Source organism: Castanea sativa, chromosome 9 (assembly GCF_040712315.1).
Source record: "Castanea sativa cultivar Marrone di Chiusa Pesio chromosome 9, ASM4071231v1".
Taxonomy (NCBI): domain Eukaryota; kingdom Viridiplantae; phylum Streptophyta; class Magnoliopsida; order Fagales; family Fagaceae; genus Castanea; species Castanea sativa.
Window position 1 is genome coordinate 20,707,260 of NC_134021.1, and position 26,008 is coordinate 20,733,267.

Consider the following 26,008-nt stretch of genomic DNA (forward strand, 5'->3'; position numbering starts at 1 on the left):
CCAATTTAACAACCCAAGCAAACGACGTTAAAACTAAATTTTTTTTTCCTTCTTCCTTTTCCTGTGCTACAACTGCAAGAGAACCCATGGCTTCAAATCTTTCAAATGGTAGGATCTATGCCTTTCGTTGAAGAATAAATAGATATCATTATCAAAAGCAAACAAAAAAGCCCTAGCAAAAAAATAAGGAAGAAGGGGGGAAAAAAAACAGAAAGCTTCCTTCAAATCAACCACCTGTGACCCTTCTCTTCCAAACCCAAAACCCAAAAAAGAAAAAAGAAAAAAGAAAAAAAAAAGAGAAGAATATCTCATCTCTCTCTCTCTCTCTCGATGTGTGTATGTATATCTGTTTCCTTTCTTCTTCTCTGATCTATTATTCTCTCTCTCTCTCTCTCTCTCTGTGGACAAAATAATGAAAGAGGCTGTGAAAATGGCTTTGTGGTCATGAAGAAATTGGATTTTCCAGCACTAGACGTGTTCATTTGCACAATAGATCCGTACAAGGAACCACCAATAAGGTTGGTGAGCACAACCTTATCAGTCATGGCTTATGACTATCCAACAGAGAAGATTTTGGTCTATGTATCAGATGACGGTGGTTCACAGCTCACTCTCTTTGCTTGTATGGAAGTTGCAAAGTTTGCAAGTCATTGGTTACCATTTTGTAAGAAGATGAACATAATAGATAGGAGCCCAAAAGCCTATTTTGCATCAATTAGAGGCAACTGGAGATTTGAAGCCGTGGGTTCTGTTGTAGTTGCAGTATAGGAAAAAGAAGGAAGAAGGAAAAAAAAATAATAATTTAGTTTTAACGCCGTTTGCTTGGATGGTTAAATTGGATAGATGTCAAAGAAATCATATAACTCGGTCTGTAACATAATCTATCTAGTAAATTATGAGGAGTTAGACCATAAGTCTTGCAAAGAGTAACATTGCCATACATAGCCCAGTCTTAATTTTTTTTTTTTAATTGTTTTTTCTAGATAACCACACAATGAATGAATTTCACTTTCACCCAATTTTTCAATCTAATTCTTTTTTTCCATTCTTGGAGAGTAACAACTAATATAGTAAAATCAGGCATATTTCCCCAACTATACGAGTTAGAATTAACAAATTTTAAAATACAGTAAATTAGATAAATATAAACATAAAAATTGTTGCCAACACAACATGCTAGGAAAGAGATTCTCTTTCTTACACACAGAAAAACCTTGTAATTGCAAAACTTGGCATAGAGGTTTGTATTGAATCACATACAAGCTTCGAAGGTTCTATCAATGGAGGAAATGAGAATCATAGAGAGAGAGAGAGAACAATGTAAACTTGTACAATGAATTCATTGAATTAAATTATCATGCTTTGTTCTCTTATATAGTGAGAACAGAGGCATGAAGAATAACAGAAAAATAGTCACCCAATACAAACTGTACACGTGGATTAGACCTATAACCAACCTAGCTAACTCATTAAACTGTACAGTATAAACGACAACAGTTTATCACCAACTATACTATACTATTGTAGTTTACTCCTATATGTACAAAATACAAGTAATAGATACAACCACTGATATGTATTACCTATCTATTACTTAACACTCCCTCTCAAGATGAACTATAAATGTTGATTAAGTTCATCTTGGACAAAAGGAAGTAGAACTGTTTATATTCAAGTGCCTTTGTGAAGAACTCAACAATTTGGTGTCTAGTAGGAACATGGAATGTCTTAATCACTCCATCTTGAATTTTGTCTCGAATAAAATGGCAGTCAACCTCTATATGTTTTGTTCTTTCGTGGAACACAGGATTTGTAGCAACATACAAAGCTACCTTACTATCACAGTACAAAGAGGCTGGCTGATTATGATCTAAACCAAAGGTTCTAAGCAAGGCCAACAACCAAACAATCTCACTTGTTACAGTAGCCATTGCTCGATATTCTGATTCTGTTGATGATCCGGACACCACTTGTTGCTTTTTACATTTCCAAGATATGAGAGAATCACCAAGGAAAACACAGAATCCTGAAACTGATCTTCTGGTGTCTGGGCAAGCTGCCCAGTCAGTATCACAATAGGCTTTGAGTCTCAATTTTGAACTTGCAGATAGAAATAAGCTTGTCCTGGTGTCTTCTTTAGGTACTTAAGCACTTTATAGGCTGCTTGCAAATGTGGGACTTTAGGGGAACTCATAAACTGACTCAGTTTATGCACTGAGTAACAGATGTCTGGTGAGAGTCAAATACTGTAGCTTCCCTATAATTCTTCTATATAAGGATGGATCTAGAACATCCTCTCCCATTGAGCTCCTAAACTTGGTTGTTTGATCCATAGGCACATTACCTGGTTTACTTACTAGAAGACCTGTATCAGAAAGCAGCTCTAAAGTGAACTTCCTTTGACACAAACTGATGCCTTTCTCAGTCCTTGCAACCTCAAGGCTTAAGAAATACTTCAAGGTACCAAGATCCTTGAGCTTGAACTTGTCATCTAGAAAAACTTTGTAAGCATTGATTGCCTCCACAATAATGCTAGCTATTAGAATGTCATCCACATAGAGCAAGATGAGAATTGAACCCTTGCTAACCTTAGTGAAGACAGAATATTCTGATTTAGATTGAGTAAAACCATGATCAAGAAGAGTGAATGAGAGCTTAGCAAACCACTGCTTGCTTGCTTGCTTCAAGCCATAAAGAGACTTTGTGAGTTTGCACACCTCCCCCCTGCTGCCAAATCCTAGAGGAGGAACCATATACACCTTCTCATTCAAATCCCCATGCAAGAACGCATTATTGACATCCAATTGAGAGAGATGCCAACCATACACAGCAGCCACAACCAAAAGAGTTCTAACGGTCACAAATTTCACCACAAGAGAGAAAGTTTCATAGAAATCAATTCCCTTAGTCTAAGTGAAGCCCTTAGCAACAAGTCTAGCCTTGTACCTCTCAATAGAACCATCGGCTTTAAGCTTAATTTTGTACACCCACTTGCACCTAATAGGCACCTTACCAGGAGGCAAATTGGTCATTACCCAAGTATGATTGGCTTGAAGTGTATCAATCTTAGCCTTCATGGCAGCTTGCCACAAGGGATCAGGTAAAGCTTTAGCATATGAAGTAGGTTCCTTGGCGACAGACAAGGAAACATAAAAGGCTCTATGTGCATTAGACGATTTAGTATAAGAGAGAGTAGAGGAAAGCGGATAAAGGATACCTGGACTATTAGTAAAAATGGAATCATGGGAAGGTATGAGTGAGGCCATATGGCAGTGATGATCAGAAATGTATGTAGAAGCTAAATTGCAATGATAATCATGAAGGTATGAGGGAGGTTTATGAGACCTATTAGACCTTCTAACAATAGGTAAATCAGGTAAGGGAGCAGCAAGAACAAAAGGGTCAGGTGGAACGGCAAGAACAAGTGGAGAAGAATCCAGAGTGGGATGAACAAGGTCTGGAAACTCAGCAGGAGGCACAACAGTGTCAGCAGGATTGAAAGGAAGAGAAAATTCAACAGAAATAGGAGGAATGGACTCAGGAAGTGAAGGTTGACAGGGAAAAATATTGTGAGAAGTGGAAGAAGAACTAGGGGTAGATTTAGACAGCCAATGTTTAAAAGGAAAGATAGACTCTTTGAAAATGACATCTCTAGAGAGAAAAACAGATTTGGTGGACAAATCATACAACTTATACCCTTTGGTCCTAAAAGGATAGCCAAGAAATGTGCATGCCTTTGCCCTAGGATCAAACTTTGATCTGTTTCTAGTTTAAGTAGAGGCATAACATAGGTAGCCAAAGGATCTAAGATGATGATAAGATGGAGAATGACCCAAAAGTTTTTGATAAGGAGTGAGATTACCTAGAAGAGGACTAGGAAGCCTGTTGATAAGATATGTGGCTGTAAGAACACAATCCCCCCAGAATATTAAAGGTAAATTTGCATGAAATCTCAAGGCTCTTGCAACATTCAACAAATGCTGATGTTTTCTTTCAACAACAGCATTTTGTTGTGGTGTTTCAACACAAGACAGCTGGTGTAAAATACCCTTGGAAGCATAAAATGAAGAAAGGGAAAATTCAGGACCATTGTCAGTCCTAATCACCTTAATTGGAACTTTGAATTGAGTAAGAATCATTTGAAAGAAAGTCTGAACTAAGGAAGAAGCATTAGATTTATGTTTCATTAAATAAACCCAAGTACATCTACCATGATCATCAACCAAAGTAAGAAAGTATCTTGAGCCATTCAATGAAGGGGTAGAATAAGGTCCCCAAATATCAGCATGGATCAAATCAAAGCAAGATAAAGAAACACTTGTAGATTTGGGAAAAGGCAATTTGTGTTGCTTGGCTAAATGATAGACATAACAATCAAAAGAGTTGTTATTATTACAAGAAGTCAAATCAGGTACAATAGAATTCAACAAAGCTAATCTTTGTGAAGAGGGGTGTCCCAATCTATAATGCCACAATCTAACAACATTATTGGAAGTAACAACAGCATGAGAAGAGTCAAGATTACATGCATTGACACTTTTATTACAAAGAAAGGATGGTAATCAGGATAAAACCTCTGAGATAGAAGAAGGTAAGGTGATGGAATTAGTGCACTGCAAGGTATACAGTCCTCCATGGCTCTTACCCAACCCAATCATCTTCCAATGCTGTAAGTCCTGAAGAAAACAATAATGAGAAAGGAAAACACAGCAGCAAAAAGGATTTTAGGTCAGTTTACTTATAGAAATAAGATTGAAAGAAAAACTAGGAGTGCAAAGGACATGTTCTAGAGTTAGAGTTGCTGAAACTTTAATAGTTCCAATGTGAGTCACTTTAACCATGTCACCATTAGGAAGTCTAACTAAAACCTGAACAGAAGAAGTAATAGAAGTAAAGAAATGAATGGAATGCACCATGTGGTCAGTTGCATCACTATCAAGAATCCAGTTATAGGAACTAATATGAGAGGTATTGACACTTGAAGAGAAGACAAAATGCTCAAGAGAAGGAGAAAGGCTGATTGCCAAAGTCCAAACATGCCAAAGTCCAAACATGCCTCTGGTGGAGCTTGATTGCCAAAGTGACATTAAGAGTTCAACAATCCAATCAATTGCTGATATTCAGTCTTGGTGAGTGTGACAGGTTCACTAGCATGATCTTTAGCAACAATGACATTGTTTGCAAAAGGCTGACCACCCTTGTTCTTGAACTTGTACCCAGGAGGATAGCCATGCAATTTATAACACTTGTCAACAACATGTCCCATGGCTCCACAATGAGTGCATTGTGGTCTGCCACTCTTGGACTTAGTAAAATTCTTGGTATTACCAGACTTGGATCCTAGAGTTGCCAAAGCTGCTGATGTATCAACCAAGACTCTCTTCCTAGCACCCACATTTCTCTGCTTCTCATCTTGAAGCAAAAGAGAGAACACTTTGCTCAAGGGAGGTACAGGCTCCATAAGGAGAATCTATCCTTTGACAGCTGCATAAGTCTCATTTAGCTCCATTAGAAAAGACATAGTGCAATCCTCAACTTGATGACCACATGTACATGTCCTGTAATTGGAAAATTCATCCCAAAGTCCCTTGAATTTGGTGTAGTATGCATTGATATTTAAATCTTCTTGGGTTAGGGAACTAATCTCTTTCCTTAATTCAAAAATTCTAGGTCCATTTCCTTGGCCATATCTGTACTGCAAGTCAATTCATACATCTCTGGCAGTCTTGAAATAAACTATACTTGGTTGTAAATCCTTAGAAACAGAATTAAACAACCAAGCTAAGACTATGCTGTTACATTTACACCAAGCTCTGTAATATGGATGATCAACAGATTGAGGTTTAGGAATAGAGCCATCAATGAAACCCAATTTGGTTTTGGCATCCAAAGAAATGAGAATTGCAACTCCAGGTGCTATAATTTTCCTCAGTGAGAGGTTGAACCACCAAAGAAACACTTGGGTTATCTCCACTACATAGAAAATAGGGACTAGAGGTGTTTTCCCAAGGTTGGACAGTAGGAGCAGTAGCACTAAAGGCGCTTTCAGACATACTTACTGCAAAAATGATGAAGATTTAGAGTCCCTAACAAGAATTAGCAAAACAAAAATCAAGAATTGATTTTCTAGAGAATTCTTTAAGAAACGAACAATAAAACTAGGTCAAATCAAGATGCAATTCACAATCTTGATGAGATCACAACAGAAAGCTGTAGATTGGGAATTTAAACCCTAAGAAATCAAGATGCAATTCACAATCTTGATGAATTCACAACAGAAAGCTATAGATTGGAAATTGAAACCCTAAGATCGAAGATTTCAATTTCAATTATGAACAAGAAAATCAGAATCAAGAAGATGATGATCTTAATGCAAGAATCAACAGAAACACAATGAAGAAAATTTCTAGTTGATCTGAAAGAAGCACTAAGAAATCAAGGAAGAACGTAATTGAACTAGGAAGAATCAGAGAATACCAGACTTGAAAAATCTCTGACCTAGTTCTACTCTGATACCATATTGAATCACATACAAGCTTCGAAGGTTCTATCAATGGAGGAAATGAGAATCACAGAGAGAGAGGACAATGTAAACTTGTAAAATGAATTCATTGAATTCAATTATCATGCTCTGTTCTCTTATATAGTGAGAACAGAGGTGGGAAGAATAACAGAAAGATAGTCACCCAATACAAATTGTACACGTGGATTAGACCTATAACCAACCTAGCTAACTCATTAAACTGTACAGTATAAACAACAACAGTTTATCACCAACTGTACTATGCTACTGTAGTTTACTCCTATATGTACAAAATACAAGTAACAAATACAACCATTGATATCTACAAACTATCTATTACTTAACAGTTTGTAGTGTTATCACAACCTTGACTACCAAATCGCTATGAGGCTTTCAATTTTGCATATAAGAAACCAGGACTTAGACCAAACCTCGTAGATTTTCTTATATTGCAACAGATTCCCAATTTCAAGAATTAAATCCTCGTATCAGTAGGCTAGCGTAGAAGAGACAGGAAGAGATGGACAATGTGATTCACTTTAACACTTCCACTCAAAAGCAAAGTCCTACCTTCTAAAAAAAGCACTTGGAGGATGGAAAGCCATACACTATATCCTCGGTAATGCACTGTACAAATAGCAATTTCAATAATGTTTTCTGCATTGATCTTCCTTTTCTCATATGTTCTAACTTTATGTCTGTTATTTTGAAGGGAACAAAACATTCGAAAAGTTGGCTGCAATGAGTTTGATAGCAAATTTAGTGGTGTATATGCATACAAAGTACAACATGGATAATGTACATTCGGCTAATGCGTTCAATATGTGGTCTGGTTTCACCAATGTTCTGCCATTATTGGGTGCTTTCATTGCTGACACTTATCTGGGAAGGTTCCATACTATTGTCTTTGGCACTGGAGCATCGCTTCTGCTAAAAGACTGCTTTCTATGGCATAATGGGATGATAAAAGAATTGAAGTTAACTATTTGACGATGAGCCTAGAATCTTTTGTTACAAATTGTTTGAATGTATGGTATCTCTGATGTTCAACAAATCTTATATCATCTCGTTGAGTTCATTTTGCATTCAATTTCTTTTTCCTTTACTCTGCAACCAAAGAAAGCTCAACTTACATAAATCTGTCAATATTCTGTCATTTTGGTGGACATAAATTCTCTAGATTAATTGTTTAGTCTCTGATTCGATTTTATGAATAATCACTGTTACATTTTTAACAGGGCATGGGGATCATGGCACTAACTGCTGGAATGCCTATGTTAAGACCCTCCTTATGCATTGACAAATCCAATTGCCCACGGCCTCAGAGTTGGCAACTGGCCATCCTCCCTGGGGGTCTTGCATTGGTAGCCATAGGATCTGGAGGCGTTTGACCTTGCAACATTGCCTTTGGGGCTGATCAGCTTGACACCAGAACAGAGGAAGGAAGAGCACAACTAGAAAGCTTCTGCAATTGGTGGTATTTCCTATTTAGCTGGCTTCTGGGCTTTGTCATTCCAACTTGCTGCCTTGCCCTCTCCTTTACCATATTCCTCTTGGGCCGCAACACGTATATATGTGTGAAGCCAAATGGGAGCATCTTTGCCGAGATGGCCAAAGTGATCATAGCTGCCTATAGGAAGAATCATTCAACCAAAGGGCAGCCTTCTCCACAGTCCTTCTATGATCCTCTAATTATTGAATCAGAGGATTCAGAGACACATAGAACAATGCTCGGGTACACTGATAGGTTCCAGTTCCTTGATAAGGCTGCTGCAATTACTGACCCAAGTGAACTAGACAACCAAGGCAAGCCCAAGAATGGTTGGATACTATGTAGCTTGCAACAAGTGGAAGAACTGAAATTTATGATAGGTGTTTTGCCAGTTTGGTTATCAGGAATACGCTGTTTTTTAGCCATGACACAAATGAGCTCATTTGGTATCCTCCAAGCAATTCAGATGAAAAAATTGGTTGGACCCCATTTTCAAATTCCACCAGCCTGGATGGGCCTCAAACCTATGATTGCTCTTTCAACATGGACATGCATTTACGAGGGAGTTTATGTACCTCTGATGCAGAAGAGGGCCAAAAAGAATAAAAGATTGACAATGGAACAAAGAATCATGATTGGGATTGTGATGGCAATTTTGTGCATGATGGTAGCTGGGTTCATCGAGATGAGCGCCGGGATTCAACTTTGAAACATGGGTCTTTTGAGTCACCTATAACTATGGCATTGCTTGTGCCAAAATTTGCCTTGTCTGGTTGGATTGAAGCTTTTGCAGCAATAGCCATGATGGAGTCGCTTACCACACAATGTCCAGAGAGCATGAAGACATTTGGTGGGGCAGTTTTCTTTCTTGGCTTATCCCTTGCCAGCTACCTAAGCACCATTCTTGTCAGTATCATCTACAAAGTCACTGGGTTGAATGGCAAATTTCCACGGTTAGGTGGCAATGACCTTAACAAGAATAGGCTAGACTTCTTTTATTTCACCATTGCCGCTCTGTCAGCTTTAAATCTTCTATATTTCTATGTCTTTGCCCGCCGTTATTTGAGGTATAGTGAGCCGCAGAAGTCATCACTTCAAGGTGAATCAATTGATGAGGAACAAGGGTTTGCAGACTACAGAAACTGATTCGCAAAATAGCTCAAGCTAATTTCATCAAGCATTATGCCTTTGTGGAATTATCAGGCATGTATAGTAAGTGTTGAGATAGCCAAAACTTTGATATCAATTTGTTGTAATTGTAATTAGATACTAGGAAAGGATAATTGAAGGGAGATTGTATCCCTTACTAATAGCAAACCTGCGCTAATTGTGTCGGAAAATTTTAACCAAGTATGATGAATTTTGACAAATTATATTTGTAAATTTTTCAAGTTACGAAATACCCTTAATAAGATATAAAAACAAAAACAAACTAATCAATCATTTGATAATTTTACAATCAAATGAGACTCTTTGTTAAGAAATATTCAATAGTGATAACATTTCAACTATAATCTACAGGTTTTACAAAAATATTCAATCATGACCAATTTGAAACTTTATACTATTTCGATGAAAATTAATTGTTATGAGTGTATCGAATAAGATTGATTGTGTTATAAGAAAATTAATTCACTTGGCTATTATCAATTGTAAAAGATATGTTAGTAAACAAAACTTAATTAGAAATTTTGCATCTCGAAAAACAAGAAGAATGGTTTTAATTTAAACAAAAAATATTTATTTGGTATTTAAAAATAATTAAAAAATTAGAATTATTGCCTTAGCCACCAATTTTATTGAGTTGGTCCTATGTGGCAACAAGGGATTGCATAATATGAAATCCGTAACCCCTAGTTCGTATGGTAAAAATATCATTTTTGTCATGTAGCATCTAATTAGCCCATTATTTTACTATTTTTATTTGCCCTCTCATATTGTTCATCCACCAATTAATGGCAAAGACATTTTTGATATATGAACAAAAGTTTATAGACTAAAATAAAACATTTGAATGTTTAGAACCATATTAAAACATAAAGCAAAGGTTCAAGATCAAAATGATAATTAAACCTACAGTTAAACATGCATTTTTAATTATGTCAAAAGTCTTGTAACTTAACTAATACTTTTTGATGTTTCCATAAAGTCAGATAAGTTTCAAATCGTCGTTCCTCCAACTATCGAATCAAAAAAAGAAAAGAAAAAAAAAACCCCACAAAAAGCATCCTTATGAATAATGAGTTAAATTTGAGGTATGCATTAAACCTACCAGCCCTACGTCTCAAATTGGTGGGTTGGGCTGGGTATTTATGTTATTTTGAGCCTTGGGGATAGGTTGGGTTTAACTTTATAGTTTATTCATTACACTTATTTTAATTTTTTTAGTTTGATTAATTTTGGTATTTTGAGAATTAGTTTAGATTAAGTAGGGAGTTCTGAATATAATTGACACAAATTATAATATGAATTGTAATAATTTATTGGAAAATATGTTTAAATAATTGATGAAAACCTAATTTTTTACAATACATAAAACATATAGATGAACAACCTATCCATGCCCAATCTAATCTAATTCAAGTGAGTTGAGTTGGATTAGTTTTTACACATGTAATGGTTGGGTTGTGAATTCTCAACATTGAGCCATGCACACCTCTAAGTTTGATGACAAATCCTTGCTGCCATCCCCTAATTTCTCAACATGACAAAAGGTTGAAAAACCATCAACATTGAGCCATGCACACCACTAAGTTCAATGACAAACCCTTGCTTCCATCCCTTTAACGGCTCTATTTTTCACTACTTCCCGCATCCTCTCTTTCTCTCACGTAGAATATAAATACTCTGCACCCTCCAGTACAACTATTTCTCACCCCAGAAACTCAGTCTCAGTCTCTCTCCGACTCCATTAACACCCTCACATCCCAATCCCAAAGCTCCTCTCTCTTTCCCTCTTAATGTTAACTAATTAATCCCATCTCACCCTCTTCAATTTTCTCACCAGAAATTCAATCACTTTCCCATCCAAAACCACAACACAGAACAAAACAATGACCAAGAAAATCGACACCCTCCGTCGATTCCTCCCTTCTTGCTTCTTCCCCACCACCACAATCACCACAAAAACTCCCACCACCACCACCACCACCAAGAAACGCCTTAGCACTTCTCTTCGAGATGACATCCCCGACTACTTCACCTACAATAACACCAACCAGGAACCCATCAAGAACCAAGACCAACACTCCCAAACCTCTTCCACCACTTCCAGCAACGAAACCATAACCAGCACCATCAGTTTCACCCAACCTCGATCCTCCAAGTCCATGGTTCTTGGCACCATCTTCGGTCCTCGCCGAGGCCACGTCTGGTTTTGCATCCAACACGACCGTCTCTCTTCCAAACCAACCCTCCTCCTCGAACTCTCCATCTTAACCACCCAACTCATCAAAGAAATGAGCGGTGGACTAGTCCGTATTGCCCTCGAATGTGACAAGTTGTCTTTGGACTTCGGTTCTTGTCCTCTTCACTCAGTCCCGCTCTGGACTATGTACTGTAATGGCCGCAAGATCTGGTTCGCTACAAGAAGAAAAGGGAGTGAGCGTATCAAGTCCATGCTCAAGACCATGCAGAACACCAACGTTGGAGCTGGAGTCATACCTTCAGAATCCGAGGACATCATGTACATGAGAGCTTATTATGAGCATGTTGTTGGGAACTCAGACTCCGAGTCTTTCTACCTCATTAACCCGGACGAGTGCCCGGGTCAAGAACTAAGTGTGTTCTTGCTCAGGTCCAGGAATGGCAATTTTCTTTGATTCTTTATGGGGATTTGCAAGGTGGCTCGGAAAACTTAATTGTTTTGTTGTTCTTGCACTTGAATATCTTTATTCTTTACTTTCTTGGGAATGGGGTTTCTTTGTAATTGGATTTTTCTTTTAGAAAAGTCGGGGAAAAAGGTTACTAATTATATAATTGAAGAGTCTTTTAGGCCTAATTCTTTAGTCTTTCAGTCTATGAAATCAGATTTGTGTACCATATCTCTCAATGTTAGATACAGCACTAGAAACTTCGAGATTTTTATCCAAATCAACCATAGTTAAAAGAGTGAAAATTACATGAAATAAGAAAAAAAAAAAGCATTACACACTAAAAAAAAAAATTAATTATTACATTTTACACACTAAAAAAAAAAATTAAAACAACACTAATGCTATTTACAACCTAATATATATATATATATATCATCACTCTTGACATATATTATGAGAGGATTATTACTTAATTACTTGTTGACTATGCTTACACTAAAAAGTATTTATAAATTAATTAAAAAATAGAGGAGGCCAAGTTGTATTTTTCCAATAAGCTACTTATAAATATAATTACATCATATATTAAAATAAATATTTTTCAAAATGTTGGGGGGGGGGGGGGGCTTGGCCCCCCTCTAATCCCTTTGATCATTCGCCACTGAATACATACCAAGAAAAAAAAAACGATACGTGTTATAATGTCATAGAGCATGCTATTAATAATTTTTTCTTTAAGATAGATTTTTCTGGGTAATATAATTTCAACTTGCTAAATAGAATGATGAAGCTTATGGGCCAGCCTGGCATTGGGTGGTTGGCAAAAGACTTCGGGTCTTGCATAACACATATACATGTCAACATAGTACACTAATCCAAATCTATTTATAATATATATTACTAAAAACTGAAGTGTAACATTTATTGTTATTACGCTCCTGTTAAGCCACATTAACAGTCACGTCATTTATTTATTCTTTTTATATTTTCTTTTCTCTATTTAAACTTTTCTTTCCCCTATTTTCAAAACAAAAAAAAAACTCTTTTTCTCCGTATTAGTTCACACATCTACTGTCACACTTATTCCAACATTTCACTTTTATTTTTGCCTCTTTATCTCCTCACTACTTTACCATTATACTTCCTTTTTTTTATATAATATTTTGTCTCTTCTTCTACTGATTTTTTTTTTTGGTATAAATTTGAAATCATTTTCCCATTCAATCCATATTTGTTCCACACAAAACTATGAATACTCTCTCTCTCTCTCTCTCTCTCTCTCTCTCTCTCTGTGTAAAGAAAGAGAGTTCTGGAAGAAAACTAAATTCTTCTCATTGATTGAAAATTACAGAATGAAAACTAACTATTACATAATCAACAATCTTCATTTATATACACCAAGAAAACAGGGGCTAAGCATCCTGCCCAAAATAACTACCTAAATAACTTAGGAAATCACCTATCAGTATGTGACACCTGTAAAGCATTACTCCTTCTTTCTAGCACGTGATGTAGCACATGTTTTAACTAATTGATTTTCTGTCGTTTGTCTCTCTGCAACAATCTTCTTCTTCCGTTTAGCTTGGTTTGTCGTTTGGGCTCTGTTTTGGCTTCAACACTCCCTCTCAAGTCCTGAGAAGCAAACTCAGTGACTTGCACTGAAGATGACTGCTGTGCTTTCTTAGTCACAAATATATCCTTCAATCCTAATTTCTCAAATAATCTTGTAAAGGAATTATAGCCTAAAGCTTTAGTAAAGATGTCAGCCACTTGTGCATTTGTTGAAACATGAAATGTCTTAATCATTTCCTCTAGAATCTTATCTCGAACTAGATGGCAGTCCACTTCAATATGCTTAGTCCGCTCGTGGAAGACTGGATTAGCAACTATGTATAGTGTTGCTTGATTGTCACAAAACAGCATGGCTGGCCTAGAGTGTTCAACCTTTAAATCCTTGAGCAATTGCAAAACCCAAGTTATTTCACAAGCCACACTTTCCATTGCTTTATAGGGCTGTCCATCTCACCTGCCGACTCGCCCGTACCCGACCCGCTACAACCAGATCCGACAGCTTAGGTGGTCGGATGCGGGTCCCAAGCTCCAAAACCCAACGTCGGTGGTTCGGTTTCGGTTCCATTCCTTCAAAACCCGTTCAACCCGACTCGCCCAAAGAGAGAACGACCCGCTGCGATTTCAAGCTTCCTGGCGAGTTTTTCAGCACGATTTCGCAGATTTTGGCAACCAAAACACCAGATTCGAAGATTCTAGGCACGATTTGGGGGAAAAAAGCATTGGATTTGGCGAAATCTCTGCCAGATCCGGCTAGATCGCACCGGATCTTGGACCAAACGGGAGAGATCTCACCGATTTCTCCTTTTTTCAGTACTCTCCGGCAAGTTTTGGCCTCACCTGAAACCGTCGCTCACCCGACGGGAAACCTACAAGTAAAACCTGACCCTAATACGGGTCGGTTGCGGATTGGGCACAAACCCGACCCGCCCAACCTGTGGACAGCCCTATTGCTCTATACTCAGCTTTCTACTGAGGACCTTGAAACTACTCCTTACTTCTTTGATCTCCATGAAATTAGTGAGTCACCTAGATACACAACATAGCATGTTAAAGATCTTCTTGTATCAGGGCATCTAGCCCAATCCGCATCACAAAAGGATTTAATATGTAAATCACTCTTGCTAGGAAAGAAAATCCCTTTCCTTAGTGACCCTTTAATATATTGTAGTACTCTATGAGCTGCTAGTAAATGAGGTTCCTTTGGTTGTGAGATAAACTGACTTAACCTATGCACAACATAGGTAATGTCAGGCCTAGTTAAAGTTAAATACAATAGCCTTCCAATCAATCTCCTGTACTGCCCTGGGTCTGCAAATGGCTTGCCTTCAAACTTAGACAATCTCAAATTTTGCTCCATAGGAAACTTCACAAGCTTAGAACCAAGGAATTTGGTGTCCTTTGAGAAGGTAAACCCATGTGCATCTACTGTAATCATCTACAATAGTCAGAAAATACTTAAAACCATAAATTGTACTAGTTGCAAAAGGACCCCAGAGATCAAAATGAATCAATTCAAATGGTTTAGAAGATACATGAGTACTAACAGTAAAAAGAAGTCTCTTTTGCTTAGAGAAATGACAAACATCACAGCAAGTAGTTTTATTTGAAACATTAGTATTTACAACTTGCTTCAACAAATCAAGTTTTGAATGAGATGGATGACCTAATCTAATATGCCACAAATCTAAAGAAGTAAGGTGATTGGCAGCAAGAGCAAGAGCAAAAGCATTTGGTTTGGAACCTGAATCTTGCAGCAAGTACAAGCCATTATGTTCCTTACCCAGACCAATCATGCTCCATCGAGCAAGGTCTTGAATAAAACAGCAATCACCAAGAAAAATAAGACAGCAAGAAAGGTTCTTGGTGAGTTTGCTAACTGGAATTAGGTTAAAGCCAAAAGAAGGAACACATAAGACACTAGTGAGAGTAAGAGTGGAGGTGATTTGGACAGCGCCTACATGTGTAACTAAGGCTTGTTCCCCATTTGGCAAAAAAACACAAGTTTGGATCATAGAAGTACTTTCAATAAATTGAGTGACTGAGTGCACCATGTGATTAGTAGCACCAGTGTCAAGGATCCAAGAATTCAATTCATAAGTATGCTTATCAATCACTTGAGCAGAAAATATAGAATGAGAGAAATTTAGTGGAATCCAATAAGGGTTACCTGAAAAATTGGAAGAACCAAAAGGTGAAATAGAGGTGGAGGGTTAATGTGGAATGGAAGGTGTTGTCAAGACTGAAGCAACTTGAGACTATTCTGTACAGTCTGTGCACCAGTAATTGAACCAGGAGCCATGTAAGACTTCATAAAACTAAGGAATTGCTCACATTGAGCCTAAGAAAGAGGGCATTGTGACAAGGAAGTCTGTGGACTAACTTGTGAAGTAGAACTCCCAAAAGTATGACCAAAAAAGGTCTGTGAAGTAGGGACCAAATCAGATTGGGCACTTCCATTATGGTAAACACTAGTAGGAGGTAAACCTGCACTCAGTGTCGAAGAAAGACCATCCAAACCATAAGTTCTTGATGGCAAAATTGTAGAAAATTGATTTGCCATAGCTTTGTTACCCCCTTTTGGTTTATAACCTGGAGGATAACCATGAAGCTTATAGCATTTGTCTGCTATATGGCTAGTGAGACCACAATAAGTGCATACTAGTCTGTCTTTCTTAGAATTGCCTCCTTTTCCTCCATGAGAATGACCTTGATTGGCATGAAAACCCCTGTTGTTATTGGCATACATAGCAACATCATCTAAGATTGAATCACATTGAAATTATGACCAATGTTCCTTCGTTTTTCTTCTTGTAAGATCAAAGAACACACATTACTGAGAGAGGGAAAAGGCTTAATCTATAGAATTTGACTGATCACATTGCCATAGCTATCATTAAGTCCCATTAGAAAACGAAAAAAACATGCTCATTGTGTTGAGCTTCCAATTGAGAAGTCTTGGAACCACAAGTGCAAGCACAAGTACACACTATGAAAGGTTGATAATTTGCAAACTCATCCCATAAGGTTTTGAACTTTGTAAAATAGGAACTCACCAAAAGTGATCCTTGTGAAAGGTGTGAAATTTCCTTTTGAAGCTCAAAAGCCTTGGAGTGTTGCCTTGAAAAAACCTATCTTTGAGATCAATCTAGAGATCCTTATCAGTGTTGATGTAGATAACACTTGCTTTAAGCTCCAAACTAAGAGAATTTGTCAACCACAAAAGCACTGTGGTATTACATCTATTCCATGAATTAAACAATGGAGAAGATGAATTTGGCTGAGGAATCGATCCATTCACAAGCCAAACTTATTCCTAGAACTTAAAGCTAAGAACACTAATCGCACCCAACTCAGATAGTTTTTTGGTCCAGTCAAGGGTTGCGAAGTGAGAACAAGACCTGGATTCTCATTCGCAGGAAGGAAAAATGGATTATTCACAGATTCATCCACCATGACAATACTGGAAGAAGGTGTTGAATTTTTAGTATGTAATTGAGTGTTAGTTGTAGAATCAGAGGCCATGATCAAGAAGCAAAACCTCAATAAATGTTGTTTGGGAACTAAGAAAGTAAGAAAATTTTCTGAGAAAAGAAAGCTGCTCTAATACCATATAAAGAAAGAAAGTTCTGGAAGAAAACTAAAATCTTCTCATTGATTGAAAATTACAGAATGAAAATTAACTATTACATAATCAACAATCTTCATTTATATACACCAAGAAAACAGGGGCTAAGCATCCCGCCCAAAATAACTACCTAACTAACTTAGGAACCACCTATTAATATGAGACAGCTGTAAAGCAATACTCCTTTTTGGCATGTGATGTAGCACGTGTTATAACTAATTGATTTTCTGTCGTTTGTCTCTCTGAAACAATCTTCTTGTTGTTGTTTCGCTTGGTTTGTCGTTTAGGCTCTATTTTGGCTTCAACACACACACACACACACACACACACACACACACACACACTCTCTCTCTCTCTCTCTCTCTACTTTCTTTTGGTGAATTTTTATTCTTTCTTATAACTCTAATTAAGGTTGATGGGTTTTTTTTTTTTAATATTTGTTTTGGTATTGTATTTTTTTTTTAATATCCTGTCCAAAAGTCTTTTCTTTGCCTTTTATAACTTTGGTTGAATTTTAGTTTGGGTTAATACTTAGTTTTTTTGGAAACATGAATTTGAATATGCCTACAAATTGTTTGAGTAATAAATTATTATAAAACCTATTATTTATTCCTTTAGTTTCATTTTAATTTTGATTAAGATAACAATGTAATTTTGTAATGAGTCTTTATTATTATGATAATTTTCTTATTCCTTAAGAGATGAGAAATTTAAATAATAAATTTGAAACTTATAAAGTTTATTTGTATATTAAGCAAATATTATACATTGAGATAGAAGTTAGAATAATATAGACCTCCTTAAAAAAATATTAATAAAAAAAATGATATATTTGTAGAGATAAAAAGATTAAAAAAAAAACTTGTAGAAATCTTTTTTTTTTTTTTTAAATAGGCAATACTTGAAGTAATGGTTACTTTTTATATATTACACCTATATTTTGTCCATAATACATCGTTTGGGTCTGCGGTTAGTTTTAATAATAATCCATAATATTTTATACTTTAACAAACTATATTTTGTCCAACATTCCACATGAAATCAAGTCATTTGATACTATACGTTATATATATGACATTTAGTTCATAAATATCACTCTACCTTGAGCAGTACTACAGGAGCAGAAGTTCATTTAGTGGACAGCAATTGCTTTGTGGATGTGCCATTAACCAAGGGAAATGAATCGATATTTTTGAGTTTTGACCACCTGATGTGTCTAGTATGCGAGCACATACCTGAAAATGCAGCAATAAAGAAACAATTAACAAGTAGAAGAAAGCGTGAAAAGTGCACTTCTAAAAGGTAGCACATCAAGTAGTATAGCTTCTTTAAGCTGGTCACAAGTTTTCATTGCCAGCAAGGAAGAGGTAATCTGCATCCCAAGGACTAGATACAATAAACATAGTAATCTAGACCTCAGGATGCAGATTACCAGTACCTCACGCAATTGAACATCAACGGCAAATGAATAAGAGAAGATAGAAAATACATTGGTCCATAGAAGATTTCTAGCAGGAAGGGTTGAGGTATGAGACCATTGAGCATGATTACTGCAATTTATAACGGTTCTTAAAGGTAACATGATTCTCAAATTATAAGTTAATATATTGCGAAGGGGCGCATAAGGTATAAAGCAATGATAAGGTGCCCTAAGCAGAATCTTCCATGATTCTGTTCTTTCCTAACCAATGATTTAGTCGGGACATTACTTTTAATAGACAATGACTGTTTAACCTTGACTACTTTTTCAAGAAGATTAGAGATATTTTCTTAGCTTTTAATTAAAGGCTTTCTATAAATTACTTTAACTCTCTCATAAATATTGAAGGGAAATCCCACATTAGAACATTTGTCGGCCATAAATAGAGAACTCTTTAGTATGCTCGAAGCTTAACTCTGCAATTGAAGAATCCTAAGCTTTGTGATTAAAGGCAAATCATGTAGGATTCTCAAGCATTCTTCATAATGATGATGATGATATGACAAGGAAAGGGTTGCCACATTTACATTTTCTATTTGGTTTGATGTTCCCTATCAGCTTTTATAGGGTAGCATATTCTATTCCCTTGCCTATTTTAAGACATGTTAATGTTCCATTAGCTCACAGGTCACAGCGCTGGGCTTGTTCAGTTGAAGAGACATGCAAAATGACAGTAATCTTAAGTGGTCTTAATCAGGACAAAGTTGGATATCTACTTCAATCCCTTCATATCCAGGACAAGTCGATTACTGATCGTAAACTTCACTCCATGGTTACTTATCAGTATCTACAAGCTGGTAATGCCCTTATTGAACTAATGCAAGTGAAAACGTGAAATCCCATTAATACAAAAATGAAACAAAATAATGCACAAAAATGAAAAAAATCCAAGAAAAGAAAAATGTAAATGAGGGCCTAGTTAACAACTGCCGAAGTAAATTAGTTAAGGTTGAGTTTTTTTATTGCAATCGATATCTTTTCTTATTGCAATTAAACACCAGTTAAATATTCCATAATATGCAGCTTATGGGAAATGGGAAATACGAATGTATGTCCTTGATACTTCTCCGCAATAAATTTGAGCTAAAAAATAAGAGCATAACTGGTATACTTGGCCAAAAGACATTTTATGCAATTATAGCTTATGGGAAATGGGAAATACGAATGTATGTCCTTGATACTTCTCCGCAATAAATTTGAGCTAAAAAATAAGAGCATAACTGGTATACTTGGCCAAAAAACATTTTAGTGACATGGGTAACACGGCATCTTAAAAATGTAGCATATATGAATAATGCTCGCATGTACCATTAGAATAGATAGTCCTGTATGTTTATACCAAGCTCTCTCTCTCTCTCTCTCTCTCTCTCTCTCTCTATATATATATATTGTTATTTCATTTCCCCACTGCCCTCTACATTAATATCATTCTTCCTCTTTTTTTTTGTCTCTTCTCATTCACACCTTCTTACTATATTTGTCACTATCTCATCTATTTTATACGTAGTTTTCCCTCACAAAAACTAGTTGTTTCTCTCTCTCTCTCTCTCTCTCTCTCTCAATTTTTTGGTGGATTTTTTTTTCTTACATCTCTGCTTTAGGTTGATAATTTTTTATATTATTTAAAACTCTACTTTGAGTTAATGGGATTAGTTTTGTTTTTTAAATTGTTGTTGATTTGTTTTATTATTATTTTTTTATTCTCATTGATTGTTAAATATTATTTTATTACATTATAAAGAATTAGATATAGCATATAAAAATATAATATTATTCTATTGTGAAAGCTTGGATTTGTGTTAAAACACAAGAGCTTGTTTAGACCCCAAATTAAAAAATTACAGCTCGGTTGATTTTACTCTAACTTATCTAAGTGCGGAAACAATAGTAAATAAAGTGCAAACAACCGATACTACTCTAGTGCATAAACATGAACAACAAACAATAAAAGTAAAGTACAAGAGTAAGGGAAGAGAGATGCAAACACAAGATAACACGGTGATGTGTTATCGAAGAGGAAACTGAAGAACTCGGCGAAAAACCTCTCCACCGCCCTCCAAGCAGTAAATCAATCCACTAGAGAATAAAGTTGGAGTACACGAATAACAAAAGACCCTCCAAGTCTAATCTACCCAATGTACTTGAGCCCTCCAAGCTCCTGTTACCAACAGACTTCACGGAGTCATGTCTTCTCTAGCTTTCCGGATCACGCAATACGCCCGATTGCATCCGCCAAGCCTTATCGGCTTCTTTTGGCAAATCTCCAAAACTTCCCAAGCTCCAAAACATTCTCTACACTTTGAAAGGGTGTGTGTTGTGTTTGGGTACAAATCTCCTCTCAAGGTATGACAATGGGAGAGGGAATGAGAAGAGGCTACAATAATTTTTCATTAAGGATTAGTAGCTCTCTCTCTAAAAGATGGGTGTGTGTGTTGTTGAAAACCTATCTGGGGTTTTTCTCTCTGAATGACATTTCATACTTTTGTGGGTAATGAAGGTATATATAGTATGGGTGAAGGGTAAGAAAGTCACACTTAAAAATCCTCTAGGCAGAGAGTTTCACGGGTATCTCACGGGAAGACCTTACCCATCAGACAGTTGCGAAATTCTCCAGGCTGGCACAACTCTTCAGCTTCCAGCATGTGCTTCTCATATGGCTCTTTCGCGGGTTAGCTTCTAGCGAGACAGTCGCGAAATCCACTGATTCTTCATTTTATGCTCGATTCTTCACCAACTTAATACTAAACCCAATACAATAAAATCCCACAAAAAACAAATTAAAGCAAATACAACACTTTTTGTCATGGAATAAAGCCAACATAAAACATAGTTATAAATCACAACTTTACATATTGCATAACATGATTTGGATAATTTGGTATTTATTGTAATTTGGTATTTATTCTATTACATAGCATTTTTTTTAGTGCTCAATTTAGATGTTAAATTATGAGACTTTACTTTTTGTTTATTTTTGAATCATTTGTCCTAGTTACAATCTACCAAAAAAAAAAGAAAAAAAGAAAAAGAAAGAAAGAACAAAGCCTAGTTCTACCTATCCAAAAGAAACTAAGTTCGGAGGCTAGGTTACAGAATGGGAAGGTGTTAGGCACCCATTCTGCCAAGACAGAGTTAGGTCTTCTAGAATCTCATGACCAATATACTCTTTATGTATGATATGAATGACATGTTGCATACATGACAAACTTAACCAAAACTACATCACATAAATCTATTTTATGAATGTGTCCTCTTCTTTTAGAAAAAAATTTAGATTTATTTTTGTGAATAAAAAAAATTGATTTGGTTCATTAAAAAGAAACCAAATTTGTTTTTGTATATGTAAAAAATTAGCTTTGTAAAGAAAAATCAGATCTGTTTTGGAGCAAAATTAAAAAAGGTTTTTGATTTATATGTAAAAAAAAAAAAAATCAGATCCATTTTGTAAATAAGAAAAATCCAGATTTGTAGAGAAGAAAAAATCAAGTCTATTTTTTATGAATAAAATAAGAAAGAGATTTTTTAGAAAAGGACTACACTCATGAAACTATGTTACATGCATCAATCAGAAAAAACATCTCAACTATTAACTTCCTCTTTTATATTTCAAAATCTGCTATTGTTTTTGTGACAAGGAAATTTTTCTTGGAAAAGTCAAATCTGTATTTAATGGAAATACATATTAGTTTTGATGTGTAAAAAAATTCAAATTTGTATTTAATGAAAATACAGTTCTATTTTGATGTGTAAAAAAAAATTCAAATCTGTATTTAATGAAAATGCAAATCTATTTTGATGTGTAAAAAAAATCAGATCTATATTTAATGAAAATACAGATCTATTTTGATGTGTAAAAAAATTCAAATCTGTATTTAATGAAAATACAAATCTATTTTGAGTTTTTTTTTTTTTTTTAAAATTCATTAACGAGCAGATTTTTGAAATTCAAAAGAAAAGTCATCACAACAAAAGAATTAAGAACATGTTTCAAAGAAAAGTTTAACAATACATGCATGGCATCCACATCAAAAATTAAAATATAAAAAAAATCCTAAATCTATTCATACATCATCAAATAGAATTAATAGAAAAGATCACAAAAAAAGAAAAGAAAAGAAAAACTACATCTTGCATGGACATGCTCTTCTTAGTGAAGGAATATTTTAGGGTTCAAAGAAATTTATTCAATTCTCTTTGAAATCCTAAGGCTAGAGCCTCCAGAGCGTCTTTAAAGTAAGAGAGAAAATAAAAGAAGAGAAGAGCCAGAAAGGAGGGAGTCAGAGAGCGTGAAAAAGTGTCTTGAATTTTGAGATAAAATCTCTATTTATAGAGGTTGGGATGTTCAAAAAATTAACTAAGTGATCAGAATACGAACTGGGACACATCCTTATCTCTAAAAAATCGAAAAGGATGTGTTTTATCCCAATCCAAGTGCCCTCAAGCCGAGGCCGAATTTGTGCAAATCGGCACTCCAAAAGTGTTGAATGGCTCTTTTGGGTGCCAGTCCCACGTTTGAGTTTTGGTCCATTTTGGACTTCTTTTTTGAGGTTTTTTGAGTTAGGACTTGCACTTAGACGCGTTTTTAATCCATATTATAAAAATTAAACTATTTTCTTGATAATTTAGGTCTTTTCAGCAATGATTATTTTGTAGATAAATACTCCAAAATTTTTTGATTATCCACAATTTTATTGTTATCTGATTATCCCCTTTATTCCCATTCAAGCAAGCCTATTTTTGACACTAACTAACAACCAATTACAAAATTATTTCATTAATTTTAATTGCCTAGCCAATTTGAATTAATTTAAATTAATCATGTGTGGTAAATTCTACCTAAATACAATGCATGCTGACCATGCAAACTTGATCATGCGATATCTTTTAATCCGACGGTCCGATTTGGAAATCGGGAATACCATCACGACCGTTAGAATCTTAAGATTATTTTTATGTTATGCAATGAAAAAATTAATACATGTAATGCAATCATGAATTTTGGGTATATGAATGATCATTCTAGCCATCTTCCTAGATTAAATCATGAGTGCAAAATCGAGTGTTTACAATTATTATTATTTTATAACAATGCATATATAGAAATTTAATTCTTATATTTTGCTCACAATTGTTTATTTTATAATATGTTTTGGGTGGACAAAATTACAATTTCTGCAAAAAGAAATAACCTTAATAGATTATTAACAACATATTGTTTTCCTAATTAGTCCAATTAATCATTTTTAAGTTCTGTTAATTTTCTAAGTTACGTTTTTCGGTGTTTTGGATTGTAGGGAGAAAATGTAAGGTTTGAGAAAGTTTGTTTAAAAATAAAAGAATAATTTTGAAATTTTATATTCTTTTTAATGATTCACAAAATGCTATAAATAACTTCTATTAAAAAATGAATACTTTCATTAACATGCCTTTGAATTTCAGAGAAAATTGTATTGTTTTCATTTTGGTATGATAAAATTTATATTTATGATTTATGATTGTTCCTATATTACATTTAGAATTGTTCCTATAATAAATAAAAATATGATTACAAAATACATTACACTTTATTAAATTAGTTCAAATTGTAAAAAAAAAAAAATTAATAAAACCATCATAAATATAATTACCACACGCAACACATGAACTCGCAGCTATTTTATATAAAGAAGAAAGAAAAAGAAAGAGAACAAGAACGATTCACCGAGTTCACATTTACCTCTCAGAAGTGTTGCAGATCTATAACATAATTAACAGTCATGACGAAAATATCTCAAGTGATAATGTCATAAGCAATTCAAATGTCAAATTATTAACAGGGTAGTGGAAGGGACTTGCTAGAAATTATCATCATCTAAGAGAAAGGCCCCTTCTACCATAATGATCATCTATTAAAAAAAAAAAAAGCTACTGTCAAATAGTCATTTCAAAAAGATGCTCAAGACATTATTCACTTCTCCTGTAAGATTATATATGAGATCCTTCTAACCAATACAACTGAATCATTTAAAGGTTTCAGCTACTATGCAAAGTCCTTGAAATTAATAATTGATAAGTAATATCTTCTTTTTATTGACGGTTGTATTGAATACTCTCTCAGAGTACTCATCCGTGAGAAATGTTTGCCAATTGAGGCAAGCGTTGTATGTATTAAAATTAGGCGAAAATACACTTTTGGTCTTTACATTTTGAGCCGATTCTTATTTTGGTCCCAAAATTGATTTCGTTCTTAATGTAATCCCTAAAAAAAGAAAATAAATTTTATTTTGGTCCCTGCCGTCAGCCCACTAACGGAAATCTCCTACATGGCAAATGGAACACCCTACTAGCTGACGTGGCGCTAATGTGGCGATTAAAATATTATTAAAAAATATTATTTGGCATTTTTGTATGCCACATTAGCATTTTAATTTTTTTTTTAAAAAGCCATGTCAGAAAATTTTAAATCAAAAAAGAAAATAAATTAAAAAACAAAACTTAAATCTAATTAAAAAAAGGTTTCAAAAAAAATCTAATTAAAAAACAAACCTTTAATTTCTTAATTTTAATTTACACTGAAAATGCAAATATAATTTAAACTAAAATTTAATTTTCAATTCTCATATTTTCGTGCATTTTATTTTTTCTTAACCAAACACAAAAATAAGCTGGAATTTCCCAAATCTCATATCAAATCAATTTCTTTTCTCCTCTCTCTCTCTCTCAGCTACTCCACAGCTACCATGAGCCACCACAAGCTGTGGTTTTTCTCCGAACCTCTATCCTCGCGATCTCACTCTCTCTAATTCATCGTGCCAAATCAGTTTCTCCAACTCTCTCTCATCATCCTTCTTTGCTCCACCGCTCCGGTCACTAGAGGTCTAATCCTGTCACCTTGGGATCAGCGTCACCGTGCACGGAGTTTTGTTGTTAGATTGGGTTGTTGATGGGCATTTTGGCAGAAAAGCCCAATAGCAGGAAGAAGCCCCAACAATATGGGTAGAAAAGAGTTAGTAAATTGGAGGGAAAAAGCCATTATGTCCGAATGGCAGGAATAATGGGTTATAGGCCTAGAAAATAATAAATGGGCCTCAAAGGAAGCAAGTGGGCCTAAAAGAGCCTAGAGGAAGAAGTAATAAACCCATGGGCACTATGAGAAATGGGAAGTAAGCAAGAATGGGCCAAAGAGGTTCGAAGTAAATGAATTAAATAAGTAAGGGAGTAATGGCAAGGCCATAAACCACCAAAGGAAAAGGATGCAGAAATTTGGGCCAAGAAAGTCCAAAAAGAGTTAGCAAAAGTCCATGGGAATGCGGCATTAGAATGGGCCAAAGATGCCAAAGGAGAAAGAAATGGGCCAAGGAAGCCCATAAGCAATAGAATTGGGTCAAGAGGGCTTGAAATAGCATGAATGCAGGCCCAATGACAATATTGGGCCACTGTAATTAAGTAAAAGAAAAGCATACAATAGGCCCAAAGAGGTCCAGCAAGCACGGATTGAATAACACCACAACAGGAATAACAG

The 26,008-nt window shown here is 35.4% G+C and overlaps 1 protein-coding gene and 1 pseudogene across 1 annotated transcript; both read left to right on the plus strand.

The window, feature by feature from the left end:
• Positions 1-5,861: 5,861 nt before the first annotated feature.
• Positions 5,862-9,161, plus strand: LOC142608891 (protein NRT1/ PTR FAMILY 2.8-like; annotated as a pseudogene).
• A 1,907-nt stretch (positions 9,162-11,068) lies between these two features.
• On the plus strand, positions 11,069-11,836 carry LOC142610003 (protein MIZU-KUSSEI 1-like). Its single transcript, XM_075781721.1, has one exon. It carries the CDS (start codon positions 11,069-11,071, stop codon positions 11,834-11,836), a length of 768 nt encoding a protein of 255 aa, XP_075637836.1.
• Positions 11,837-26,008: the final 14,172 nt, after the last annotated feature.